This window comes from Penicillium cataractarum (genome assembly GCF_028827025.1).
Source record: "Penicillium cataractarum strain IBT 29864 chromosome Unknown utg000002l, whole genome shotgun sequence".
Taxonomy (NCBI): domain Eukaryota; kingdom Fungi; phylum Ascomycota; class Eurotiomycetes; order Eurotiales; family Aspergillaceae; genus Penicillium; species Penicillium cataractarum.
The window spans coordinates 2,477,050-2,503,227 of NW_026622738.1; the positions used below are offsets into that span (position 1 = coordinate 2,477,050).

Here is a 26,178-nt window from a genome sequence, read left to right on the forward strand (position 1 = left end):
ACTACTAGATTGGATGTAGATCAAAGACACAAGATAGATTGATGAGACTTACCACACTTTTAACCAAACTCAACCCCCAAGCATCTAGAAGACCTCCTTGCACAGCAAACACTTGCAGGCCGCACACGTCTCCTCACTAGGATTAAGCCGCGACCAAAACGCGCCTAGATAATCTTCATTAGAAAACAAATACTCATCAAAAAGGGGAACCTTGGTCGCCCTAACCTCGTTCGCAAACGCATCCGATCCATCTCGCCCATGAAGCGAAAGACATCCAACAGCAGCAGCAAGCATCGACAAATTGACCTTCAGCGACTCATGAATCGTAACAACACCATCAGTAGCAATAGCAAAAGAAGAGGCAGCAGCAGCAGCGTTCTTACCTCTCCTCGACCTCGGAACACCATAAACTTCAACCTCCTCTCTAAGCGTGGAAGCACTAGCAAGAACTCGATCCCAATTTAATCTCCTCCGCTCACGTTGCATACCCTGTCGCCATTCAACCATCCCGCTACTCTTGTCATCAACAATAGCATCTTTCGCCCGAAGTTCCGACTGTAAATATATCGCTAGACAGCTCGCGGTACTAGCAATACGCCCGCGACGCTCACGGAAACAGAGTGCCGCGTTTGCGACTAGTGCGCTGTTAAACTGTGTAAGGGGTTTGGCGATTCCTTCATGGAGGAGGGCGAGTAGGCCGGAGGGTTTGATGAGGTGGGCGTGACTTACTAGACCTGCTAGGTCGGTGGTTAGTTGATTGCGCTATTGGGTGAAGGTTAATTCGGTGGGGTTCGTTTGGAGGGTGTTGGATACTGTGAGGAGGCTGTTTATTACCTGTTGTGGGTTGTACCCGTCGTTTGGTGGGGGGTTTGGGGGTTTGGGGGTGGGACTCTGATTGGGAAGAGGTCGTAGGATGGGTGTGTGTAGGTGAATGGCATAGTGGATAGAGGTATGGGAGTATACCTGAGATTGATATTTGGAGGAGTAAGATGGTATAGAGGTTAATGGCTAAAGGATGATTGATATCCGATTGATGGATGTATAGATGGGCATGGGTTGAGATTTATACTGCATGGTTGTGGTCTAATCCGTTTCTCTATGAGTTTAATTACTTACAATGGGATTAAGATATCTTCACGGTCTTTGAAGATTGACTATAGCCCTCTTTTGAATCTCCTTGTTTTGTTCAACTTGAAAGGTTCTTCATTGTGCCATGTCAATAATGCGTTATCGTGTATTTAAAAAGCTACCAGGCCTTTGTTCATGATGGAGTTGAAGTCTTTAATACTTGAGCATTCAAAGCTATTGTGAAAGACTCTTTTGCCTGATGTCTAATATTAGAGTCTCATATTATGACTAGAGTTTTGATAAAGAACCTAGGACTTGCGGTTTATCCTGGTGCATGATGGAACATAGAGTCTTTCGAAATATAGGCATAAAGAACAATCTTGCCTCTATTTTTGCTGTGTTAACACTGTAGGACTTACGCACGGTATCCAGATCAAGATCCCATGGGAGCCTTTGCGTTAAGATCAGATTGGATTGTGGTAAAGACAGGGACCGGTACAACATGATAAGCTAGATACATGCTCATATAATCTTAAAAACGCAATTTTCAAGCGCTCAAAATCCATAAAATCGAGTAGCCATTGTAATGATAAGACGTAAAATCCCGATTGTCATGCTGCAGCAAGGTGTCGGGGAACAATTAGGAGCAGAAAAGTCGTTGTTTCAGAAGTTTCGACTTCGAACAAGAGAACAGAGTGATGCAGACTGTCACCCTCCACCAATATGTATGAAACTCCTTGTTTTCGATTTGAAGATGACCAAACATCTACCGGCGATGAGTTAATAAGTGAGCGATGGAAGACGTCTGAAGGGAACCACAAAGACAGAGGTCGAGGTGGACTTGAATTCAACTAAGTATGACTATGACTTAGTAATAACGATGAGTACAACACTCGCTCGCGAAAATCATAACCACGAATGTTTGTACCAAAATGATCAGAATGACCATGAGCCAAATGATGAATACGTCGGTCATGTCAAGACCACGTGGCGCGATCTTTCTGGCCATTTCAGGGGAAGGCATGCTGAATTGAGCAATAGATAATAGTTGATTTGCGCATATAGACCGAGATCTGATGTTGAAGAGTGCCGAAGTCTTCGATTTACTTGACTAAAGAAAGATGAAGTAAAGACTATGTAAGATAGTTCGCCAATTCAGGTCGTACTTATTCAGCAAATCTACGTCTAGTACGTATAAGATAATGGCCATCCGGATCGGTTCGCGGCATGTTGTTGATGACGCTTGAGTTGGTCACTACCATTTTCCGAACAAGGATAGTTGAACTGACACGGCACTGATGAGAAATTCGTAGGCTTTAAATACTGCGAGCGTCTAGGCCCGATTTCTGGGCTAGAACTACATGGTCACCTTGAAAGGCCGCATTCATTTGTACTTGTCGTCTATGAATTTGAAGCTGGCTTCGGCTATGGAAAGTAGACAATGATATACATTTTTCATCAATATTACAGAAAGCCTCAACTTGTGCATCGGAGCCCATGAATCCCTTTTCATTGGTCTTCCGAGGGCGTTCACCGTTTTTAATGGTGTACTAAAGAAGGTCTGAATGCATTAATACCAAGGGGAAGGAAATAGATAGGAATCGAATAGAAGGCTTACTGCTACAGCCGTACAAGAGAGAAAGATCATAGTGAGAATCGCGGTCTTTTTCATCGACCCACTGTCCTCTTTTATGACTCTTGAGTCGGCTTGGGTAACCAGGTTAAAGGCCTATACAAGGGATCAGATTACTAGGTCTTTTTGGATGTCTACTGGAGAGTAGAGCTAGCAAACATACCATGTTGATTGTATTCTGCGTTCTCTTTCCCATACTACGCAGTCGTAGGTCCGTGGACTTGATGAGAACTTTGCGATAACGGAGCCCTGCCTGTGTCGCATTATGGGAGGGTGAAATCGACGTAGAACCCTCATTGAGTCGTTGCTGGTGATCGATCGTTGCGTCCAGGGTCACCGTAATAGATTCGATAGCCTCTCGTAGGTAGATCTGATGTCTCTGGATCATGTGTATTTCAGGTAAGTCCACATCGCCGCCATTGAGCTCTGGATCCCGTGCCATATGCAGGATTTTCTGAAAACACTCCGTTAGCAAGTGCTATCATATGTATATTGTTAGTAAATGGAATGGTTACCATTTCTTCCTGGGTGAAGACATTTGCAATGGTCCATGTGAGCATATCGATGCGCTCATACAAGATCTCGAATACAACATTCAACAGACAGTAAGGGTCCTTCATAGTTTCTTCATAAGGAGTGTGTTCGGATATAGTCCTGAATCTTTCGTATAATAATGGTTCACTATTGAATATAATGAGAGTTACCTCTGAGGACCCATTCTCTATCAGGCAGTAGGCAGAATGAACCCATCCAAAGTCTTCTGGTTGATCTCCCTTTCGCCTTGCTTGTATTTGATTTTTGATTCTCTTGACGCCGTTCATGTCCGTAATTGGTAAACTTTTGTACAGAAAGTGAAACCAGGTATCTAGTTCAACAGTCAATCTTTCAACCACCAGGAGATATCCACATACACCTTGGTCCTTCATCCACATTGGTGGTACCAAATGAAATGGCTACGTCGCGTAAACTCTCCGATACGAACGCTCCAGGAAGCGAGTAGAGCCTGTATAACGCGAGTATATCTGGCACTGTTCCGGCATCGGGGTCATTGGGAGGTGCAAATCTGTAAGATTGATTAGTGGGACGTTATCTGGGGGTAACCGAACGGCCTACATGATTCGAAGGGGACATGGAGGGTACTGCGAGAGCTCATTCACAGTAAATCGAGGCATCTGTTTGCCCTTATGCTCATCTTTTTCAGTTAACTTCGCAAGTCTTCATTTTGAAATGGCCGATTAGCTTACGAATCAGTCATTGCACGCCGAAAAATTGATAGGGCGAAAACGAGTCTTGGGAGCTTTGTCTACTAAGTAGCTCAAATTCCTCGTAATGAAGCTCATTCGAAGCCCTAATTATCTTCGGATCTCCCGGTCTATGAGATGAAACGAAGCGAGTGACCAAGTGCTGAACAGGTATATATCGCTTCTCGATTCCCTATACTGGGCGTAAGTAATCGATGCGTCCTCTGGCTTTGCGGTCAGAAAGCAAGTGAAAAGGAAGATAATAATTCACCCTCTCAATGAGATATTGAGGCATATGTCATGACTCTAGTACTTGCCGATGTAGCAACACCCGGGCCACCCCCTATATGCAAGGCGTCAGCACTAGTTCTGAAACGTTAGCAATTTAAGCGCTGAACGATTTCCCGCCGATCTGCAGCCAGTTTCCAAACCAGCGTCTTGGCGGAGGGCCGCAGAGCCTCAAGCTGAAACTGTAAAGAACTTGTGTAGGTGATTCGGCTACAGCATTTGATGCGCCTCAAACATGGCTTGCAGGAAATGAATTTCCAGGCACAACCGCACGGCGTCACGCCGTCTATTCACCACTTAGCGTGTGCCGTCCCCTGGCATGTTGCTAACACAGAGTCCAGCCTCGTATCATCGTGGTTCGAGTGCATATCTTGAGAACAAATCTATGAATGAAATCCAACACAGGCGGAGATTCGATTCGCTGTGTTGTATGCGGCCTTTTTTAGACAATGGGCTAGAATTTCGGAGGGTTGGATGTTCAAGGCCAGTATTAAGAGCTTATCAAATAATAAGAGACATGAGAAATACTGTCGAAGGAGGATAAAAGAGCGATCTGATCCAGCCAGGGGGCTCTCAAGCCTGGCTATTCGGATTCGAGGGCTATGCAGACCTGGAAACCATTGAATCTCAAGTATTGGGTGCGAGAATGTGTCGCCTACGCTGGGGACCATATGGCTCTGCCTTATCTCGTCACGACAAGAATGGGTCTTATGAGTGTGTGGGTCTTGATCCGATCGGAGATACGGTAGTTCGGGAGAAATCAAACAAGCTATAAGAACACCAGCCCTGATGGGGATGCGAATATTCACACTGGTGGATACCAATACGATTACAGTTAACTTGTTCGAAGCCGTAAGGCCACCGAGTGTTGTTTTTATTTGCGCAACGGAAGGAGGAATGCAACGGGCTATTGCCTGTTCGTATCAGTGGACGACTGGAGCTTGCTATCGGGAGACGGACGATTTGGAAACTCCAGTTCTGGAGAAAATGTCTCGAGTTTCCGGGGTCAAATTAGGGCCCAATTTGTCGAGGCACTAGGAAGTTTTGAATGAATAGTGTTGTCCCAGTTTCATTCTATATCAGGATTGAATGACGGAATTATTTCCTTATACGCAGAAAGTCGATGATAAATCCGGGGGGTTCGGTCCAGCTCGGAGTGGGTCGACGTGCGGATATGGAATGTCGATCATCAACATAATAGATCTCAGATCGGCAATAAACTCTGCAGGGCACCAATAGCGCGGTGCATTGTGTCTTGAGATACATTTTTATCGTAGATCATAGGTAATATTACTTATATGAATCCTATTCTTAGTCTTGTACTCCGTAGTAGTGTGAAGAATGGGCTACGCCGAACTCTAAAATCAATTAATCGACAGTAAGACATTGTACTGCAGGTACTTTTACAGATCAAGAGATGTTGTTTACTGTTAAGGACCGATATGGACCTATTTAAATATTCCGCTCTCCCGAAGCTCTAGCCATGCGCCCATCCAACCTTTCACTCACTAAATACTGCCAATCATGAGACTCGTCCTTTCAACTGCCCTGTTATCCCTCGCTGGATCAGCCATTGCTGAGGAAGCCATTGTCGGTGGAACCCAGGCCGCAAATGGAGAATTCCCTTACCAAGTTTCCGTTCAAACCTCCTCCCATAAATGCGGTGGATCTATTATCGACAACGATCATATCCTAACTGCCGCTCACTGCGTGGATGGGCTGTCCGCAGGTCGCCTGAGAATTCGGGCGGGCTCCAACCAGCACGCCTCGGGTGGGAAGCTGGTCAAGGTGGCTAAAGTCACGCAACACTCGGAGTTCGACGCGAAAACACTCAAGAATGACATCGCTGTCCTCAAGTTGGCCTCAAGCCTAGACTTTGGGCCTACCATCTCCGCTGTGGAACTTCCATCTTCAGTGGACGATGTGCCGCCGGTGGGGACCAGGTGCTCTGTCACTGGCTGGGGGAGTACGTCTGCTGGAGGCTCTCCTCCATCCAACCTCTTAGTCGCGTACGTCGATATTGTTGACCACGAGAAATGCGTGGAGGAATATGCGGATCGCAGTGAAGTTGATGACTCCATGATCTGTGCTGGTGTCAAAGGTGGAGGGAAGGATGCTTGCCAGGGAGACAGTGGTGGCCCACTTGTTGATGCTAGCTCTAAGAAGCAGGTTGGAGTTGTTTCGTGGGGCTTTGGATGTGGACAGCACAACCGAGATGGTGTTTATGCTAGCACTGCAGCTTATCTTGACTGGATTCAGGGGGCCGTTCTAGTAGTCTAGATCCTTTGGAAAGACGAAATACCACATGTTTGTTTTCGGTTGTTGAAAGAAATGTGAGAGGTCTTTCCGCAAGTTTAACACCGCCATCTCTGCCCATTTATATCGCACTTACCAATGGCTTCGGGATGGGTCTCATTATTTCCAAAAAGAAAATTACCTGAAGGATAAATATTATATGTGAGCGAAAAGAAACCGTCCTATGTTTGGATTTTTATGTCTGGGTAGACGGCCTACAAGCAAGATGGAGATTACTTTTAAGGTTACTTTTAGCCAATGAAATTGCACCACACGCCATAAATTCCATGCCGTAGAGTTCTATATGAATTCACATACATCTGGAAGTGCAGAAAGCTGGTCTTTAAAACAATATGTTCATTAATTATTTATCAAATCGTCAATCGTGTCATTCATATTACTAAAATTCTGGGTCGGTGTATCTGTATGATAATCTGATAGAGACCAAAGGGGCAAAGTAAGCCTAGAAGAATCGCCTGGTTCTTAGCAGTGTATAGGCTAACCTCAAATATTGCGCCCATAGCGGGCTTTATCAAGGTCTAGGTTAGACATATCCGCCCTGAGTCATTTGAAGCGAATGCCAAGGATGCCGAGACCAGAAATCTTCAATCGAGCTCCGATAAGTCTCAGAGGCCACGTTAGAATAAGACGAAGGATCGGATGTGTTGGGAAATGACATAAATATGAAATATTCCTTTCTGGTGATCCATAATTACCTAGAATGCTCCATCTTCCGCGATGACAATAACTGTCAGGCTTGCTCGACGCCGCAAGCGCACGAGCACCAGACGTCACCGCTTGTCGCTTATCTCGGTATTAGGTCTCATATTCATGATACTGCTTGTTGTACCCACAGTAAGAGCAGAGGTCGGTCGTGTTGAACACGACAAAGGATCGTCCGAGGATGGGGGTGTTGTAAGCACCGGAGCTTACCACGACCAGGCCGTGGGACAAACGCCAAAGCCTCTCGATGTAGGGAAAGATATCACGGGATCTCAGTCGAAGAGAGTTGCCATCATTGGTAAGTCGAAATGATGCGTCATTGACTTTTGAGATACCAGGATGAAGAAGCCTTCCATGCTAACAACTTTCCAGGAGGAGGTATCGGCGGTATATCCACCGCACATTTTCTAATAAACGACAACAACCGACCAAATCTCACACAAATAACCATCTTCGAAAAAAAGCCCCAATTTGGAGGACGAATTCATTTCACACGAATTTACGACCACGGCACTACCGTGAACACTGCCAGCCACACTTTTGACGCGGACGACACTCTGATCGAGGAGATGACCAATGTCACAAGCATAGAACTCCAAAAGTGGCCGCATGATGGCTGGAATACAGAATCGAGGAGCTTTTTGCATTGGATGAATAAAGTTATAAGAGGGAAGGCTGCTGGTTGTTCGACTGAGGAGCAGAGTGGCATAACGTGGATGGAGCTAGCAAGACTTTTGCGACGGAATGTGGCTGATTTTTCTTTTTGGAGAAAATATCTGGGATATGTCCGCCTCGCATTTATGGAAAATGCCGGGTTGAATCGCTGGGAAAGACGAATAGACGACTGCGGAAAACGCACCAATCCTCTTCTGCTGGCCGGATCTCAAGCAGCAGCCGGCCAGGGCGTGGAGTTGAGAAGCCGAATCGCACTCTCCGATGAATTAAACGGCAACCCCCAGAAACAACTTCAATGGAATCAGCATGATCGAATATTCACTGGTTTACTTGGTGATCTATACGATAATGAACAGGTTACTATGCACCTCGATTCTGCGGTGACTCGAGTGACGAGTTACGGCAATAGGACATTTGGAGTATATTGGGCTCAGACTAGAGACGATGGGACTCAAAAATTGCATACGGAACAGTTCGACAATGTGATTATCGCGACACCTTTTCACCAAGCAGAGCTTGAGATTGAACCTCCTCTTCCCTTGGAACCTGAGAAGATCACGTACGCGCCAGTTCACGTTACGAGCCTTATTTCACAATCACTGCCCGAAAGTCTTCTCCTCCAGTCCCACGGAGAACGATGGAGAACGACAGCTGCATTTCTATGGCCTGCATATTTCCGCCATCGTAACCCCGGTTTGAACACAACGAGTATCCCTCTTATCTCCGTCGCCCGTGAACGAACCGTGTGCTATGACTATGACTCAAGACCGCACGATCTCACGAGAGTGATATCGGCAGACTTATTCTCGGACGATGACATTGCTGCTTTGTTCCACGAGGCCCACGAGAATGTCACATTCCCTCGTCAATCGTGCTTTGTACCCCAACAAGCACAGCCTGACTTAGTACACCCGAAATATCATAAGATCAGAGATGAATTTGCGTTGGAGAACGGGGCCGTAAATAGGTCCTCTAGATGTGTGGAACGGCCAACGATAGCTTGGATTCATCGAGATTACTGGCCGAATGGCTTGCCTGTCATCACGCAAGGTGGAAAGCACGGTAATCATGGTGAATGGAGGGAGTTGGTTCCGGGAATGTTCTATGTCAATGGATTTGAAGGGCGGGAGGGGGCGTCTGTATCGAATAGTATTGCGAGTGGAAGGAAAGTCAAGGATATGCTGGTTGCGAGGTATGCAGCTGGGTAGTTCTGATCATGGCATTTCTGAGAGCTCTGAAACGGCCATGGTTAGAGGACGTCAAAATATTCTGGAAATAACCGAAAGATAAATTGAAAAGCTAGGGTCAATTGCAAAGTTTTGACTTTACGCCCAAGTCTGAATATGCATTCGCTATGCTAATTGCAACTCTGTATGCTCTCCCACGCTGCTATGCTTAATCAAATAGCACCACTGCACTGTCTTTCACGAGTTTCGGTCCGAGCACCGCGGCAAGCTCAGCAACAATGCCCTTGACCGACTGCGGACTGTCCATTGGCATTCTATCCCAGCCGACAAGATCCTATATTGTATTAGCTTGACACTCATTCGACACGAGAGAAAAGAAATACTTACATCCATCTGCACGAACGATCCGTGGTACAGCAGATGCCAATGGTCCAGGTTCAGGGCTTTCACCTCCTCCAACGTCAACACGCCGGGCATATTGATGTCGAAGAGAGACAGTTCCGTTTCATCCACGTCGGGGTCAATGTCTGGGAACGGTCTGGCATCTTGCGGGGCCCGTTCTCGGGACATGGAGACATAGGGCTGAGTGTCGAGCTTTTTGGACAGCTCGCCATCGAGTGGGTCCCAATCGTAAGATTCGGGGTCTATTGCCCAGTAGTTAGTGGCGCTCCAAAGGAAAGCTTCGTTCAACGACGGGGCGAAACATTAAGGTATGATGAAGCCTCTTACCAAGAATGAATTGGGGTCTGAAGTTGCCCTTGTAGCGCATCTTAACACAGCTGTGAATATAAAATCCTGTATGTAATGTCAATTGACATTGTTCGATGCCCCGTTGTGGTAATCACTGACCCATATAGTAGTATGCATAATTGTTTTCCTGGGCAAAGGCAATCTCACGCATCGCACTCAGCTTGCCGAATTCCCACTGCTCGTAGTCAGGATCGTAGCTGAACATGCCATTCGTCAGTAAAGCAGTTTATGGATTGAAACGGACCACGACCACGTACAAGATATACACCGAGCTCACTCCGCTTGGGACCAGATCTAGCACCGCAACGGCAATCAGCTTGCCATCCAGCCGATAGCACTGATGCCATGATCCCAGCTTCTTCTCGGACGCATTCGACTTCGTGATCGGATTGGGAGACCGCTTGATGCCGGAGCACAGGAACCCTTCGAAGTCCTTTGTCTTCCAGCGAGAGACATCCTCTTTGTGAACGGTCGTCTGATACTTGACAAACAAGTCGAACTTGGCTTGAGAAACCGAGTCCCCCTCGATGTTAACCTCAAACTTGTGCGCCGGCTCCAGCGGGCGTTTAGTTACGGGATCGATGGGACGCTTGATATTGCTGTACTCGGCCTCGTGCACTGCAGACTGTAGGTCAAAGTTACACTTCCGATGCCGCTTTTCCCTGCATGATGCTGTGAGACACAGGCAATCCACCCGTTATTGAGCAACGTCGGGAACCGCTTACTCTCGAGAACGTGGGCAAAGCCGAGCCACCTTGCGGATATACTCTGGACCCAGAATGAACTTGTTCCAGCGATTAATGGCCTTGCGCTGGTCACGACGGGGCTGGAAGGCGTCCGCCTCCAGCCTCATCGTGTAATGCGGACAGCATGATCGTTGCAGGTTCTGCTTGTAGTAGAGCTTGCCTGATCTAGATGATTATGAGTCATGGGAATGGGTCATCGGGGAGTTTGATCAAATGCATACCGTCTCCAGCCTCGATGGATGAGCTCCTCATAGTGCTCGGGCCGCACGACCACGGAGCTGGTGTAATATGAGACGCCTGGGCAGACAGAAAATGACGTGTCAGACAATCATTCCCAAAGTAGGACGGTGGATCAAACAAGACCTACTTCCATCGTCGGATTTACAGTAACCACAGGAATTGCGCTGGTAGCCTGTCAAAGGAGGGGCAAAAGGCCGGTTAGTTAATTTTGTTGATGATATTTACTGAGGCGATCGGCTCTGCTGCACGCCGAGTCGAGGATCCCCCGCCCTAGTTGAGACGCGAGCAGCCACGCAGAACCCGCGGACGCGCCACGGGGACTCGGGGGTTGGTCTCAGTGGCTCGTGGCCGGGGGGCACAAGTGGGACGTACCTAGGGGCCGGAAGAGCGACAGCTGTCGCGCGCGTTCGGCGTCAACGGGCTCCATCCGATGACTGGCTGCCGATGGTCGGCGGCCCCGGCGGAAGCAAGAAATTGTGCCTGTGAGGACGAGGGAGGCAAACCACGGGGGGTGTGGCGAACGAAGAGGAGTGATAGGAGGGACGTGGGAGACAGGGGAGCTCGTGTAGAGTATGTGTTGTTATTGCAGGAAGAAACGGGGGAAGGCCGCGTTGACGGTTAAGGCGGGGGGTGGAAACTGTGGGAGAAGAGGGGGGAAATGGAAGCTGAAAGGAGAAAAGAATGGGCCACGTTGGATGAAGCGTTGGCGGGGTTGGTGGTATTACACTGGAGAGATGGAAAATGGAGTCATTATGCAGATAGATTGATTGAAAAAGGAAGATGATTTTATTATTTTAGTAGTAAGGAGATGTATAACATATTACAATCATACGTCAGGGTAAGGAAGATCAGATCTGTTTTCTTTTTAGCAAGAAAGATATGTACTTTATAGTTACCGATTACCTATGGAGATCGAGATCGACCAGTGGGCTAGTCAGAGTTGACAGTATGCTGTATTAACCAGCTAGCAGACACAGTAGTTAACTAGTCAGTAGCAGCTTACAGTAAGTAGTAGTAATAATAGTAATCTTGATTACTACTAGTTACCACCAAAGTTTGAATGATCTCATGGGCGTGCCAACTTACCGAATCGGCGATCAGCATCGAGTCGCTCCGAGTTTCCCAGGGACCCAGCACTGTTCATGACTCTACTAGTCTCGAGACTCTAGTCTAGGACTGTTCAGGGCTCGGTACCGCCGGAGGGTCCCAGGCGACCCGAGACATGCTTTAGGGCAGAACCACCGCTAATACCGGAATTCGCGGTCATCGTGGGAAATTATCCTGATGGGATCTGCATTTCCATTATTGTTCATTACAGTAGGAGTTCATTTCATATAGGTAATGATATATATATATATGTAATTACAAAACACAGATCAATATTGAATACTATTCTATAGTAAAGTATTCCTTTCTCTCGTGCAAGACGAGAGCAGGTCACATGACCAACTATAAGGTAGCTTGAGGCAGTCCACGAACTACATAATTGCTTTGGCAAAAGAAACGAGCTCTCTTAATTTTATGAAGAAAGTCCAATTCAACGACAGAGGACACCCAGTGAGTAGAGAATATCGATTCTCCCACAAGGCAGCCATCTTCTTAGCAATCTCAAGCCTGGTTCCCGGTAGCCCGTTACCGTTGAACGTTAAACTATAGTTAAAAAACTAAAGCAAGAATAAAGAACTCTAGCAATGCAACTACTAACCAAGTACTAATTAACTGATTTAATACATCCTCCGTTCCACCCATGTAACACTCGGTATTCTCCTTCTTAGTCAGGTCCCTATTCCAGCGCCGGATTGCGCCGCCGGGTCTGCCTGCCCCTCCATTCCCACTTCTCTCCAATCCTCATTTCCATCTCTCTCTCTTCTTCTTCTCAGTCCTTCCCACTCTTTCTTCTCCCATTCTTTTCTCCTCTTACCGATCATGCCTTTTAGTACTCCTCTTCATTCCAGGTACCCGACCTCCACGGGCATGAATGGGAAGACCTAAGAGTTACCGACCTTGATCTCGACATTTAATTCTTTTTTTTTTCTTTTCCCCCGCAGTCTCGACCGTTCGCGCCCCAAGGGGAAGAAAAATTTCCCTTCCCCGACCGCCCAGCAGGTCACCCAAAAACCAAATCCGACCCGCAACACTCCAAACTCCGGGAAGCTTCTTCTTTCCCAAACTCCCCCGAAGTCCTCCTGGCTCCGCGGGAGCTTGAGACCTCTTCTTCTTGCTCTTCTTTTCTCTTCTCTGCGGCCTTCGATCACTCCCCGGTCTTTGCCACCCTTCTTCTTTCTTCTCTTCTACTTGAACCCTTTTCGAACCGTCCAACGGCTTCACCGGGAGCCAATTGAATTTAGCGCAGAGACGGATTAGGAACCGACCCTCACAATGGCTCAAAATCGGTCCATGGAGTCCCGTGTCGGGCGCAAAAACCAACGTGAGTGTTTCTTGAAGCATGTGGGACCAATCGGCATGGGTGATCGTCTTCTCGACGGTTCCTGGAAGATATGGAATGATCGGACATTCTTGCTGACCTCATCTCCTCGTGCAGGTTATGGCTCTAAAGGCGAACGTCTCGTGGCCGGCGTCGTTCCCATCTCCGCAGACAAGACAAAGGTCCTCATGATTCAATCCGCCGGTCCCGGAGGCTGGGTCCTCCCCAAAGGAGGATGGGAGACGGATGAGTCAACGGCACAGCAGGCGGCTTGCCGTGAGGCCTGGGAAGAAGCCGGTGTCATTTGCACCGTTCTTCGCGATCTTGGGTTAATCCCAGACATGCGCCCCTCCGGCCTGTTGACCGCTCAAGCGCCCAAGGCCTCCTACCAATTCTTTGAAGTCAGCGTGGACAAGGAGGAGTCACAATGGCCAGAGATGCACAAGAGGAAACGGCAGTGGGTGAGCTATGCCCAGGCTGCCACTGCCTTGGCCAATCGACCCGAGCTGCTGGAAGCCCTGAACCGCAGCTCTCTGAAGCGATAGCGAACCGGCTTTCGTTTCGTATATATTGTCTTTTATACAGTGGTTCTCGTACATTTCCCCTCTGGAACCCTCGGGAGCAGTGGATTACACCATCCCTATGATGACTCGACATGACCCCCCAAAAAAAGAACGGTGGCTTTGTGTTTTCTTGACTTCTTCTTCCTCGCCACTCCCCCCCTCTTCTTCCACCACCTATATTGTTATTGCATCGCATTCGCCGCTGTGGCTGGGCTGCTGCCTTCCCCGACGTCTCCTGCGCGTGATTTTTTAATCCTGTTTTCGTTGCTGTCATACCTGATAGACGGACGTCCCGATATCAAGGGGACTGTGAGCAGATGAAGAGGATCTGCTGTCATCAGGTCAGATATATTGCAGACTGCGTGTTGGCTCTCCTTTTGCTCAACTGGCAGAGGAAAGAGCCCACGCCCGTCACTTGCAGAGCTGGGTACTATATCTTTTGTTCCCTGGGCTAGTTCTTGCTAGTATCTGAAAGTTTAATCTGACCTACACACTTTACTCTTCATTGATTCGTGCTCACTGTAAACACAAATTGTATTTAATGACCCGGCTTGATTGAGCAGCAACCAAAAAGGTGTGTTTCATCGTCGTCAAATGATCAAACGTGCCCATCAGCCGGAAATATTACCATCTCACTCACTTCTACCTATGCGACTCCGTTCCTTCAGGGTTCTCTGCCTCCACTGGATGTGCCGAGTCCGTTCCTCTATATGAGCTGGAGAGCAATCTCCTCCGGCCCAAGGGTTCATTCTGTACTATCATATCAATACATCTGGAATAGCTACATGTATATTCTACTATCAATTTATCATATCTCAAGCATAGTGTTCGAAGATATTTTTCGCTGGATTCGTGTCATCTAATTTACTTTCCATTTAGCGTTTCAGAAAAAGAATAGAGTTGAGTTTGCTTAAGGATAGACGATATTGGCTATATAGCAGACTTGATATACAACGTTCATCAAATCCTCTCCTTGAGTGACCTCATGTAGTCCGTTGAAAATTGATCCTACTCCTTAGCAGATCAATTAACTACAGGGATTCAAGCCTCGAGCCGCATGTCCAGATTGCGGATGGCTCGTGATTCACGTGACTAGCTACGCCCCTAACTATTCTGGAACGTTAAAGAAGCACCTAAGAAAAATAATAACAAGTCCGCTAAAATGACTAGCTAAATAGGTCTACTTAATGAAATAGTTGATTCCTGCCTGCCAAAATCATCAACTCAAAGTAACACTTTCCTCTGAGCTGGCTGAACAAGTGGTGGTTATACCTCCAGGCAGACCGCCTAAATAGGAAAAGCGCCAACTGCTGCTCCGAAGGCCCAAAGCCGCGCGATCTTCACTGCAGCGAACAGATCCAACACTCTTCTCCTTCTCACAAACCACCCATCACCACGCTCACCTCGCCTCCAAGCGGTGTCAATTCCCCCTCACACTGTTCAACTATCACATGAGCAGCGAATAGATTCCGAGCTTCAGACCCGGGTGGCGGCGACCAGCGCGCCCGCTTTCACAGCATGGATTATGAGATGGACCTCGAGCCCGCGGGGCCGCAAGTCACCGTTCGCGAGGTACATACGAGTCGATTCAAGATCAATCAAGGAAATGGAACTGGGGGAACTAACACCATCACCCTCTCTAGGTGGAACCATACCGCGTCGATTTCCGACTGAGCTCAGTCGATCTCGCCTTTGCCAACTCCCTCCGCCGCGTGATTCTCGCCGAGGTGCCCACCGTCGCACTCGATCTCATTGAAATCGAAAACAACACCTCCGTCATCCCCGATGAGATGCTGGCCCACCGTCTGGGCTTGATCCCCCTCAACGCGAAGAACTGCGAGCAGGATCTGGACTACACCCGTGACTGCGACTGTGAGGATCACTGCGTGCGCTGCAGCGTGACGCTGTCGCTGCATGTGCGCTGTGATCGTGGTATTATGTCTGTTTATGCGCGCGATTTGATGGTTCAGGGCGAGCGGATGAATGATACCATTGGTGATCCCGTTATTACTGATCCCGAGGGCAAGGGTCCGTTGATTTGCAAGTTGGCCAAGGGGCAGGAGATCAAGTTGACTTGTCTGGCGAAGAAGGGTACTGCTAAGGAGCATGCCAAGTGGGCGCCTACTGCGGCTGTGGGCTTTGAGTATGATCCGCATAATAACTTGAAGCATGTGGATTACTGGTATGAGCAGGATCCCATCAAGGAATGGTATGTCTTCATCTACTGGCTATGGTGTATGGTTGGTCTCTTACTGACTTGAGAAATTGCCAGGCCTATTTCTGAAAATGCTGCCTGGGAGCAAGCCAACAACCCTGATCAACCCTTTGACTACGATGCCGAGCCCAACATCTTCTACATGGATGTGGAGAGTATCGGCAACCTTGAGCCGGACATGATCATCCAGCAGGGCATCTTCGTGCTGCAGAAGAAGCTTGCACTCACCGTCTCCGAGCTCACCGGCGAAGGCGAGAATGGCCACGCTGGTGGTCCCGAGGACGCCGAGATGATGGGTGCCGGTGACCCCGACGCCTACGAGCCTCCCGAGGGTATGGATGGCAACATGGGTGGATACGGAAACACCCCCTGGGGAGCCAGCGCCCAGACCCCGTACGGTGCCACGCCATACGGCCAGAGCTCATACGGATACTAAGCGGGGGCAGTGGTGAGGTGGTTAGCGAGGGGGTGCTATGAAGGTTACAAAACGGGCTTGAGCATGCTGGATGGAGTTATTTTCGCTTGTCCTTTACTGATGACTTGGTGGCGCAATTTGGAGTTTTCTTTTTCCCTTCTCACCTCGAGTGTGTTACTACCGCTGCAGGTGATAAGCCAACCTGATTCGGTTTCTCAGAACCAATGTGTCCATAATTTCTAGAAAAAAAGCTTCTTAACCTATGATACTGCTACAATGTACAATCTTGATAACGACATCTCGCTCTGACGGAATTGTATTTCCTAAATGGTACTGCGACTATGCTCGTCGAATCGCGAAAAGACAAACAACCACTATAACCGTAGGAGAAGTACTCACCAGATTTACTGAAACCAGATACCCAAACCGAAAGCTTTCCTCGAACCCGACCCCGACACAGACTCGTCCTCACAACCCCAAGACGAATACTCTCTAAACCGCTCGGGAGTACAAGCAGCCTTATACCCATCCTCCTCTTCCGTCCACTCCAAAACCTCCGGCCCAAGGGTAACATACTTACCAAAGACCATCTTATCCAAAAGATTCACCTGTCTCTTCGCCGAAGCCAAGATATCATCTTCATTCCGGAACACACCCGTAATCTCCATCATAAAAGCCTTCACGGGTGCCTGCGCCGGGTCATCCACGATAAAAGCCATACCCCCGATTTCCATCTGATCGAGTGCGGTGATAAAATCACTGGTTTCTTTGTAGTTGTGCATGCATGACAGGTCAAATCCTACCCAGTACGTTTTCTCGACTAGAGTTCCTTGAACTTCAAGCTCCCTGCTTGGCGCGTACTTGATGGATAGAATAGGGTGGAGGGATCTTGGGAGGAGGACGTGGTTGTAGACTTTGTTTTCTGGTTTGTGGTAGATTGTTAGTATGGGCAGGGTTGCGGGGGTTGTGTCTGATGTGGGGAGGTATGATGTTTTAGGGGCGTCGGTGAGGTAGATTGTAGCTGGGAAGATGGCTCTTTCGAGGCGTTGAAGGAGGAGGGTGTCTTTTTCGGATTGGGTCAGGTGGTCGCTTGAAGAATTGAGTGAGAAAATGGGTTTGATCATTTTGAGATCTGATAATGGGATTGATTGTTCGGGGGTTGAAGGCATACCTAGTTGTTAGATAGTGAGGGTAATTGTGCGAGACAATTGCAAGATGGGTGGATGGATATTGCCAGGGCCAGGGCTCGGTTTTATAGATGCCTATAACACACGTGGATTGATATTGTCGTATATATGGATGGCATATAACCTTTGTTGAGCTCATTGTGATGGATTGGCATAAAAATTGCATTTCCTTTTAAATACTGGGGCTGTGCTCGAAAAGACTCTTTGTGCTCGAATAATACTCATTGTCGAGCCAATGGCTTTATACCGAGGTTTAAAAGGGAATCAAGGCTAAAATAGGACCTCTTTGTTGGAACAATGTCTGCCCAGATCTAATAATGTCAGTGTCAAAGACACATTTTCCAAGTATAGTAGTCAGTAACGAGGCTCTCGTTCTGGACGGAATTAGGATGAGATAAACGATATTGGTGAAGTAAAACTCACAAAGTTGCTGAGATGATTCTTTGTATATATGTTACTTTGATTTTTAAGTTTCTGGCCACCCCTCCAGTGATTATATTGTCCAATGAGTGTTGTTATCACGTGGAGATTGGTGGAATAGGGAGGAAGTTTAGTGTCGTGGGATGTTCAGGGGCAAAAGCGTTGGGATTGCAGGAATAGCATAGCGGCTCGGAACAACCGTCGCTGGTTTTATGTTTTACTAGATAAGTGATATGAATGATTTTGCTTTGAAAAGTATGTGCATAGTCATTATGGCATTTACTGAAGAGATTCTGCTGGAAAGATATTCACAAATAACGCTAGTTGAATCGCTCTAGCACTCAAAACTCCAAAACGAAAACGCTTATTAGAAGACGTTTTATAAAAGTTTTTTCGACTCATCTTCGAAAGAGTAACATTAGAAAAGATCGGGAAAAAATAAATCGATAGGTACGCCGGGTAAGATTCAAGTCACTCCTCACTCTCTACGGTTTCTCCTACCCTATAGTATAGATAGTTCTAACTGATATCGCAGGATATCTGTAAGTTGGCTCGTAAGCATAAACCGTCCTGGAAGACCGAGAAATTTTTACTATATTTGTAGAAGACTTGACTACGGTCGTTGAAACGGCTATTAGCACGACAATGAAGAATTTCGGACACGGTCAGCATCGCATCGAGCTATGCCTTTTCTTGCAATTAGTAGGCCTCATAGCCAACCGCCCTTAGGTAGTGCTAAGCGTGTGTTGTTGCCATATCGGAGTTAGTCTACTCCGAGATCCGTCGCTTACCCTTAGTCCTTATATCTTCTTGGTGGGGCTACTTTTTGCGGACCGTGCGTTAAAGAGAATTGAAGGAGAGGAGGTCCTTGAATGGGGAGCAAGAATATAAGCATACGTAGATAGATCTGGTCTGTTGCTGTAACTAGTAGGGTGAAAAGATGCAGAAGAGTCTACTTCATAAGTCTCTCTGTTGCCGACGCCAAAACCATGAAACACGGCCTGTGTCTCTCCCTCCTTCTTTCTGCGAACCACTACCCAATGTGTCGCTCTATTTCAGTTTCGGATGCCTTATAGAATCTATTTAAAGAACTAGAAATATTATTTGGCCTGGGTAGATGTTGTATAAAGCTCATTCTCGACGATAGGGAAGTTTCTCTAGGTGAGGGTCATATGGACAGGAGAATCTGAAATATTCTCCTTAAGCAAGGTATTTGCCTCGGTAATGGGTTCATCCTTTGTTTCTTGTATGATGAGAAGCATACTGTAGGACTTGTATTTATAGCTATTTCGATTAGGAGCTGACGTCATATATCCGTCCAGCTTCTAGACCAAACATCGCAGAAATCTCTCCTGACGGCTGATCATTCTTCTCAAATGTTTTCGGAAACTCACTATTAGCTGCTTGAACGTGATGCATCGGAGAAAATATGTTTTCTTTTATAGTCGTAAATTGTTGCGCTCCATGGGAAATCGAGGACCAAGAGACATGTGAAAGCTGTTAATCTTGGTTTCACGCTGCTTAGCATGATAAGTGGAACCTGGAGCTCGTCTTTTATCAAATACCATCAGACTTTTTTGCTCAGAACGAGTAGCTCTGGTGTTCTTTTTTTCAACGGCGTAAGCTTCGGCACACCGCCGTCAATCTGGTCAAAGGTGAAAGTTGCTTGGGAGTGGCAGATTTTCTCTAGTTGTTGTCCGCGAGCCAACTGCATTACGCGGGTTTCCCGTGGGCAAGTCATATGCGTAAAAATCTCAAAAAGACTCTAATAAGCGGATACCTCGTCTGCGAGAAGGAAAACCTCTTGTTTAGCGACTCGGAAGTTGTGCTTTAATTAATGTTGACGTTTTCCGCATTGCTCTAGTTAATTGTAGATTCCAAAAACCGAGGCTACCGTGCCGATAGCTTCCATTATAAATGAAAGTAAAGCCTTTCTTCTAAGTCTATCCTCTAGTTCAGAATTACACATATAACTCAAATACCTCTCAATGGAGGGGCTGAGGCTCAATAGCCACCCGATCTTCGGCCCCATTTAACAAACTCTCAAAGAACCAATCAATTCACGCCACGGTCATCCCGTATCATAGCCCTGCATTGCATCATGCCCGTAATCAGGCACCATAGCTGCTTCGCTATTTTATCGAATCAGGCGGGACGTTTAGAGAAGCCGCCGTACCCGCATAAAAACCAGCGCCAAACACTCACAAAGATATCTAGCTTCGGGCCTAGCGATCTGCCAACTCTATATAAAAAGAGGCCAAGAAATACAAGCATGTTCAGGTGTGGCTAGCGGTTCGAATTTACGGTCCGTGCGCATGTCAAAGACCTCTGTCTTCATTTCCCAACAGTCCGTCGCCGCTAAAATTTCGAGGGACATCACACGATCACGCAATACCTGTTTTAAAGGTACGGCGATCGATGACTGCCCATGAATTAATGGCGTCTACCATATTCTAATCTAATCGAGCTTTATGATTATCCGTGCCTCCCGCCCACCCAAAGCGGGAAGACCTTTGGGTCCCTTTTGCCGAGACTGATGCCGGCCAGCAAGGGTATGTTTCAACAAGGGATTAATTTGCTTTATGAACCATAGTTTGAGGATCCTGCCCCTGCTCGTCATCAAACGTTGGCTGGGTTTCGCTGGACAAGGGTAGCCCTCTGGCCGAATGTAATACTCTGCGCCATGCATCGCATATTCTCAAGACGTAATCTAAGTAAGCGCCTCTGAAATGGGCCATCTACGGGGGGTTGTGGCTGTGCTGTGTTGTCCGTTTTCTTCACTGCCGGCGCGTGACGTTTCATGGCTAGTGAATCGAGTGACCGGGTTAGCGAGATTCTCGTTGCTAGTCTATGAACAGCTCATAGTTCATGATATGGGCCAGATACAAATAGTTTTTAGGATACCATCACGTTTCCAATTGACTGACCTCCCTATCTAGCCTTTTTTATTTCCCTGATCTTTAAAGTAATAATTCCAGCTTCATGCCCACAGCAATTTACCACATTTCTGGAGCAATGGATGAAGCTTTGTGTGACGATCAATGAAATGGGACCTAAGCAAAAATGAGACGTCAAGTAAGTGGAAGATATTCTAGAAGAAGATACTGAGATCAAAGCTAAGCAAAATGGCACCAAATTTGAAACCGCAACAACTCGAGCTAATCTATTATATGCTTCAATGCAAATCTGTAACGACTTCTCAGATGGCTCATAACGCGGACTGTAGCAAGCAGTCTATAAATAGAATTCCCTTCAACCTGGAAGTGTTCGGGAACGTTAGATTCCCTCGGAATGGCGTTGGTCGCCCGCGAAGTATCATGCCATGTCTGATGGAAGCTCTTTGCGAACATTAACTAGAGAAGCCGACCTTTTACCTAGACGAGATGGCCCTCTATCTCTAGGACGAAATTGGGAAGCATGTAACGATCCAAAGCATCAGCCAAGCACTCGCTTCCGTGGGGTGGTCCAAGAAAGCTGCTCGACAGATTGCAAAGGAACAAAATGGAGATCGACGGACTTTTACCTCCACAAAATATCTACCTTTTGGTCATACTATCTGGTGATCGTGGATAAGTCAGGTTGTGATAAAAGAGCCGGATTTTGACGGACAGGCTGGTCCGCTCTTAGGGTTACCCCGGTCCAAATTTCCAATTTTCAGCGGGAGAGACACTATCAGATACTCCATACGTATATTCAAGATAGAATTGTCTTGCGACGGGTATTCCAACTCTCTACCGATATCAATATTTTTGAGACTTTCATCGAACAGCTTCTTCAACATTGCAACCGATGGCCAGAGCCGAAAACTGTTCACTTCATGGATAACGCTTCATTTCATCATACTATGAAAATTGAGCAGATATGCACAGATTCCGACGTTAAGCTAATAAATCTTACACCCTATTCACCCAATTTGAAACTTATCGAGGAGTTTTTCTGAGAGCCAAAGCAGTTCGTTAAACGAAATTGGAATGAGTATGAAGTGAACCTGAGCCAAGGATTTGATATTTTCTCGAGTGGTGCGTTGACATGGTTGGATCAATGGGATCAAGTGTGGAGAGTCGTTTCCAAAACGCAGGTTTAATAGTAGAAGACATCTGAAGCTCTCGCCTAGGCGCCTGAATATATCTCAAATTATATATGTAAATGCTTGGAAGAACATGATGATACAGGATAACCAAGTACTCGCACATTTCGCTTTCCTACCATTTAAGAAGAGACTCTCTGTTACAATCGTCCTTGGTGGTCAACTGGTAAGTACGAAGGTGTTTGCTCATGGAACTTTCCAGGAGACGCCTACAAAGGCAACTTCTCGCGGTAGATAGAACTTCTCTCTTTTTTCTCCCAGACTTAGTTGTTTAGTGGAATTGCACCGATTGGATTTGACCTTTCGACTGGCTGTAACACTCTCCCGTCCTCTGATGTCTCAACCAGGACCAGAACTGTGTGCGGATCAGAACGCAGCGATCGTTGGTAGGCCCAAGAGAGGACGACAACGATGACAGAAACATCTTTGACAGGTAACTTGCAACGGAGGCTTTGAACAACCTTAAGCATGAATACCCATTGCGTTGGGTAGAGAAAGCAGTCATCTCTAGGAGTGGATCACGGCCGATCACTAGTGGAGTTGAATGTCATTCATTTCTTCACAGGTTCTTGATGACCTAGTAGTGCCTATAGAGAAATCCGCAACGTTGACTGTAAGCTAGTTCGGTCAAGGTCAAAGATCAGAACTCGACCATTCTTAAATCCAAAAGTAATTTGATCGCCAAGCACATCATGACATAATGGTATGAAATCTATGGGTAGACGAAGGAAAGGAATTCCCTCATAGCATATCCACTGATTTCTGAGACTGATACCATGTAATGGCTCTAATACATGGCGACTAAGGGGTTTTGTGAAGAGCTGAGGAATGCCAGCGCGATGAACGTAGGTCGGGATTTTCAAATATTTGTCAATGCCTGTTAATGTCTTCTGAAGGTCACCCGTTGTGGAATCCCAAATCTTGACAGTCTTGTCACTAGAGACAGAGGCGATCTGCTTGCCATCCGGTGAGAAGGCCACGAGAAGGACCGGGCTTGCGTGGCCTGGTGGTGTCTTCTGAAGATCTCCCGTCGTGGAATCCCAGAGCTTGATGGTCCTTTCACGAAAGCCAGACGCGATATGCTTGCCGTCCGGTGAGAAGACCACGGAAAAGACAGCATCATAAGTTCTAGGTTCTATGGTTGTAGAATAATACCCACGGATATATCGAAAACCAAGCCAACTTGTACGGGCTCCTAGCGTCTTCTGAAAACTACCCGTTTTGACATCCCAAAGTTTGATGAGACCATCACGAGAGCCGGATACAATCTGCTTGCCGTCTGGTGAGAAAGCCACACTGTGGACCCAGTGTGAATGGCCTGTCAGGGTTTTCTGAAGATCACCCGTCGTGGTATCCCAAAGCCCGACGGTCTTGTCCCGGGAGCCAGATACGATCTGCTTGCCGTCCGGTGAGAAAGCCACACTGTGGACCCAATGTGAATGGCCTGCCAGTGTCTTTTGAACATCACCCGTCGTGGCATCCCAAAGCTTGATGGTCTTGTCCAGGGAGCCAGACGCGATCTGATTGCCGTCCGGTGAGAAGGCCACGGTCTTGACATCCTTAGAGTGGCCAGCTAGTGTCTTCTGAAGATCGCCAGTCGTGGCATCCCAAAGCTTGATGGTCTTGTCCTGGGAGCCAGACGCGATCTGATTGCAGTCCGGCGAGAAGGCCACACTGCAGACCAGCTGTGAATGGCCTGTCAGTGTCTTCAGAAGATCACCCGTCGTGACATCCCAAAGTTTGATGGTCTTGTCATCAGAGCCCGAGGCGATCTGCTTGCCATCTGGTGAGAAGACCACGGTATTGACATCCTTAGAGTGGCTAGCTAGTGTCCTCTGAAGATCACCCGTTGTCGCATCCCAAAGCTTGATGGTCTTGTCATTAGAGCCAGAGGCGATCTGCTTGCCATCTGGTGAGAAGACCACGGTGTTGACATCCCTAGAGTGGCCAGCTAGTGTCTGGATCAAAGATGTCCAAGTATCTTCCATAGGAGGAAGTTTTCTTAGCCATCGGGGAATTTTGTCCTTATTTTCCCTCCTCATGACGCTTGACTCAGGACTGAAAATGATAGCGGAGCTATAGATCTGTAATGGCCAATTCGCCATAGTGTGGTAATGTCGTAACAAAAAACGTGTAGCGTCCTGCAGATGCGCCAATGCTAGATAGTTGTCCTATAACACGCAGTCAGCAAGGAATTTAGCAAACAAATATTTAATACTAACATTTACTACCTCTGCCAGTGCTTGGAATGATTCGATGGCCTGTGGTAGCCTGTCTAACAGACTCAAACATTCTAGCCATTCTAACAACTTTGTGTGGAGAAATCTACAAACTGCGCCTTTTTCAGCGAGCGCACTCCGTACTACCGTGGATTTCTTGGCGTCCTTGAGATGTTGCACCCAGAAGGTAGCTGCATAGTCCACACTAGCCAGTAAAAAATTTCTTTTCTCGTCCTTCAACGTCTCTAAAGTCTCCCTGGTTGAATCAGGTCGTGGTAGGTCAAGGAGATTGGGGTTTAGCTCGGATAACTGAGACAGACAGCTCAGTGCAATGTCATCGTGTCCTGAGTGTTCATATGAGTCGAGTATAGATTGTCCTTTTTCCCCTGCTAGGTAGTCTCGGGCAGACTGATGAACAAACTCGATTTTGCTTTCTTGCATCCTGATGAATGAAGCACATCGGTTAACTGACGTTCTAATAGCGTCCTCTTCGTCGGTTAGGCCAGTCACACTGCCAACTTCCTCCACTCCAAGAGGTCGGTATGCTAGCATCATCACTTTGAGCAGTCGCATACACCTCTGTACATCATCTAGCTCTCCCTCGTTAAGCTGGTTCAACACCCTATCATAAAGAGGATTTAGACCTAGTGGCAAGTTTTGAATTGTGGTTAATGCATCGTCTCGGCAGACACGCTCGAGTTGCTTACACACCAAGCTTACCCACAAAAATGTGCCCTCCGCCTTTTCAGTAAGCTCGGTTTGTACTTCTCGCTTTAGTGTTTCTCCGTATCTGTGACGAAGACTAAGCTCGTTCACTTTATAAGCGATGTAAGTCTTCACAGCTTCAGAAACATATTTCGAGTTAAGCTCTAGGCTGACCAGAACTTGCTCATGTCCAGTTAGCAATTCTCGGGCTGCATCATCCAATGGCCGACTTGTCAACATCCACTTTATTTTAGCTGGGCGATCTAGTCCATTTCGGACAATGAGTTTGAAGAAGTCGGCTATGCCGTCGCTTTGGCACTCATCAAGAGCATCCACAATTATGTATACCCTCTGGCACTTGCACCACTCCAACATCTCCATAAAGATGTTCCATAGTGTTCGCCACGAAGTGACATCCTCCTCGAAACGATCGTTTATAGTATCCCAGCGACGTCGTAGAGATTGTCTTAGCGTGGTTTGTTGATTCATTAATCCCAGAATCAGACCCGTGATAATTGCTCTAAGGGTGTTGAGCTCACAGTCGGAATTTTGACAGAAAAAATAAGTCACGATAGTAGATTCGTGTTGCAGTCGCGAGAGCTCCTCGATAATACCGATCGATAACATGGTCTTCCCTTTACCAGCGCCGCCTTTGATCCAAAGGAGACAGACATTGTCTCCAGTTTGCCAGTTTTTATATTGCGGGTCCTGTAGAATCCATTCGATTGACTCGTGAAGCAGCCTGTCTTTCTTCTTTAACCGATTTTTTATAGCCAGTGAGTCAGGAGGGCATCGTAGAGCGCGGAGGCAAAGTCGATCGATGTCTTCAGGGGAATACACTATGAATAACCATGAGCTTCTTTCTGTCGCTTTATCTAGCATAATGTCGAATATACCTGGGGTAAGGTTGAGATTGTTTATTTGAATCGATCCGGGCTGAGCAGTATTGTTTTTAATCTCAACATGGATTGTCGTCATTGTTGCAATTTCGCACACGACCACATTGAACAAAGTCGACGGTTTTAAGGCTGATGTAAACGTTCCGTTATGAGACTGATATGTCTCGATCGTCTTCCGTCTTGTCGCGATTGCTTGA

At 47.1% G+C, this 26,178-nt stretch overlaps 9 protein-coding genes across 9 annotated transcripts; 4 read left to right on the forward strand and 5 right to left on the reverse strand.

Annotated features, from left to right (window-relative positions):
- Nucleotides 1–84: 84 nt before the first annotated feature.
- Nucleotides 85–938, reverse strand: N7496_002957 (uncharacterized protein; the record flags this gene model as incomplete). The annotated part of the gene is made up of 2 exons (XM_056695888.1): nucleotides 85–737; nucleotides 851–938. The coding sequence occupies 2 exons, from the start codon at nucleotides 936–938 to the stop codon at nucleotides 85–87; spliced, it is 741 nt and encodes a 246-aa protein (XP_056558100.1).
- Nucleotides 939–2,452: 1,514 nt separating this feature from the next.
- On the reverse strand, nucleotides 2,453–3,873 carry N7496_002958 (uncharacterized protein; the record flags this gene model as incomplete). Its single annotated transcript, XM_056695889.1, has 7 exons — nucleotides 2,453–2,493; nucleotides 2,537–2,618; nucleotides 2,687–2,797; nucleotides 2,865–3,155; nucleotides 3,217–3,566; nucleotides 3,613–3,764; nucleotides 3,815–3,873. The coding sequence occupies 7 exons, from the start codon at nucleotides 3,871–3,873 to the stop codon at nucleotides 2,453–2,455; spliced, it is 1,086 nt and encodes a 361-aa protein (XP_056558101.1).
- A 1,881-nt stretch (nucleotides 3,874–5,754) lies between these two features.
- On the forward strand, nucleotides 5,755–6,510 carry N7496_002959 (serine protease; the record flags this gene model as incomplete). Its single annotated transcript, XM_056695890.1, has 1 exon — nucleotides 5,755–6,510. The coding sequence occupies one exon, from the start codon at nucleotides 5,755–5,757 to the stop codon at nucleotides 6,508–6,510; it is 756 nt and encodes a 251-aa protein (XP_056558102.1).
- An 846-nt stretch (nucleotides 6,511–7,356) lies between these two features.
- Nucleotides 7,357–9,131, forward strand: N7496_002960 (uncharacterized protein; the record flags this gene model as incomplete). Its single annotated transcript, XM_056695891.1, has 2 exons — nucleotides 7,357–7,546; nucleotides 7,621–9,131. 2 exons carry the CDS (start codon nucleotides 7,357–7,359, stop codon nucleotides 9,129–9,131), a joined length of 1,701 nt encoding a protein of 566 aa, XP_056558103.1.
- Nucleotides 9,132–9,318: 187 nt separating this feature from the next.
- Nucleotides 9,319–11,322, reverse strand: N7496_002961 (arginyltransferase; the record flags this gene model as incomplete). The annotated part of the gene is made up of 9 exons (XM_056695892.1): nucleotides 11,219–11,322; nucleotides 10,974–11,018; nucleotides 10,828–10,903; nucleotides 10,586–10,771; nucleotides 10,118–10,522; nucleotides 9,960–10,057; nucleotides 9,840–9,905; nucleotides 9,498–9,754; nucleotides 9,319–9,444 (listed from the first exon to the last, which is right to left on the reverse strand). Exons 1-9 carry the CDS (start codon nucleotides 11,271–11,273, stop codon nucleotides 9,319–9,321), a joined length of 1,314 nt encoding a protein of 437 aa, XP_056558104.1. The 5' UTR covers nucleotides 11,274–11,322.
- Nucleotides 11,323–13,225: 1,903 nt separating this feature from the next.
- N7496_002962 (NUDIX hydrolase) lies at nucleotides 13,226–13,816 on the forward strand (the record flags this gene model as incomplete). The annotated part of the gene is made up of 2 exons (XM_056695893.1): nucleotides 13,226–13,274; nucleotides 13,389–13,816. 2 exons carry the CDS (start codon nucleotides 13,226–13,228, stop codon nucleotides 13,814–13,816), a joined length of 477 nt encoding a protein of 158 aa, XP_056558105.1.
- A 1,536-nt stretch (nucleotides 13,817–15,352) lies between these two features.
- Nucleotides 15,353–16,485, forward strand: N7496_002963 (DNA-directed RNA polymerase II core subunit RPB3; the record flags this gene model as incomplete). The annotated part of the gene is made up of 3 exons (XM_056695894.1): nucleotides 15,353–15,406; nucleotides 15,478–16,043; nucleotides 16,107–16,485. 3 exons carry the CDS (start codon nucleotides 15,353–15,355, stop codon nucleotides 16,483–16,485), a joined length of 999 nt encoding a protein of 332 aa, XP_056558106.1.
- A 383-nt stretch (nucleotides 16,486–16,868) lies between these two features.
- N7496_002964 (uncharacterized protein) lies at nucleotides 16,869–17,588 on the reverse strand (the record flags this gene model as incomplete). The annotated part of the gene is made up of 1 exon (XM_056695895.1): nucleotides 16,869–17,588. One exon carries the CDS (start codon nucleotides 17,586–17,588, stop codon nucleotides 16,869–16,871), a length of 720 nt encoding a protein of 239 aa, XP_056558107.1.
- Nucleotides 17,589–22,745: 5,157 nt separating this feature from the next.
- N7496_002965 (G-protein beta WD- 40 repeats containing protein) lies at nucleotides 22,746–26,060 on the reverse strand (the record flags this gene model as incomplete). The annotated part of the gene is made up of 2 exons (XM_056695896.1): nucleotides 22,746–24,329; nucleotides 24,522–26,060. The coding sequence occupies 2 exons, from the start codon at nucleotides 26,058–26,060 to the stop codon at nucleotides 22,746–22,748; spliced, it is 3,123 nt and encodes a 1,040-aa protein (XP_056558108.1).
- Nucleotides 26,061–26,178: the final 118 nt, after the last annotated feature.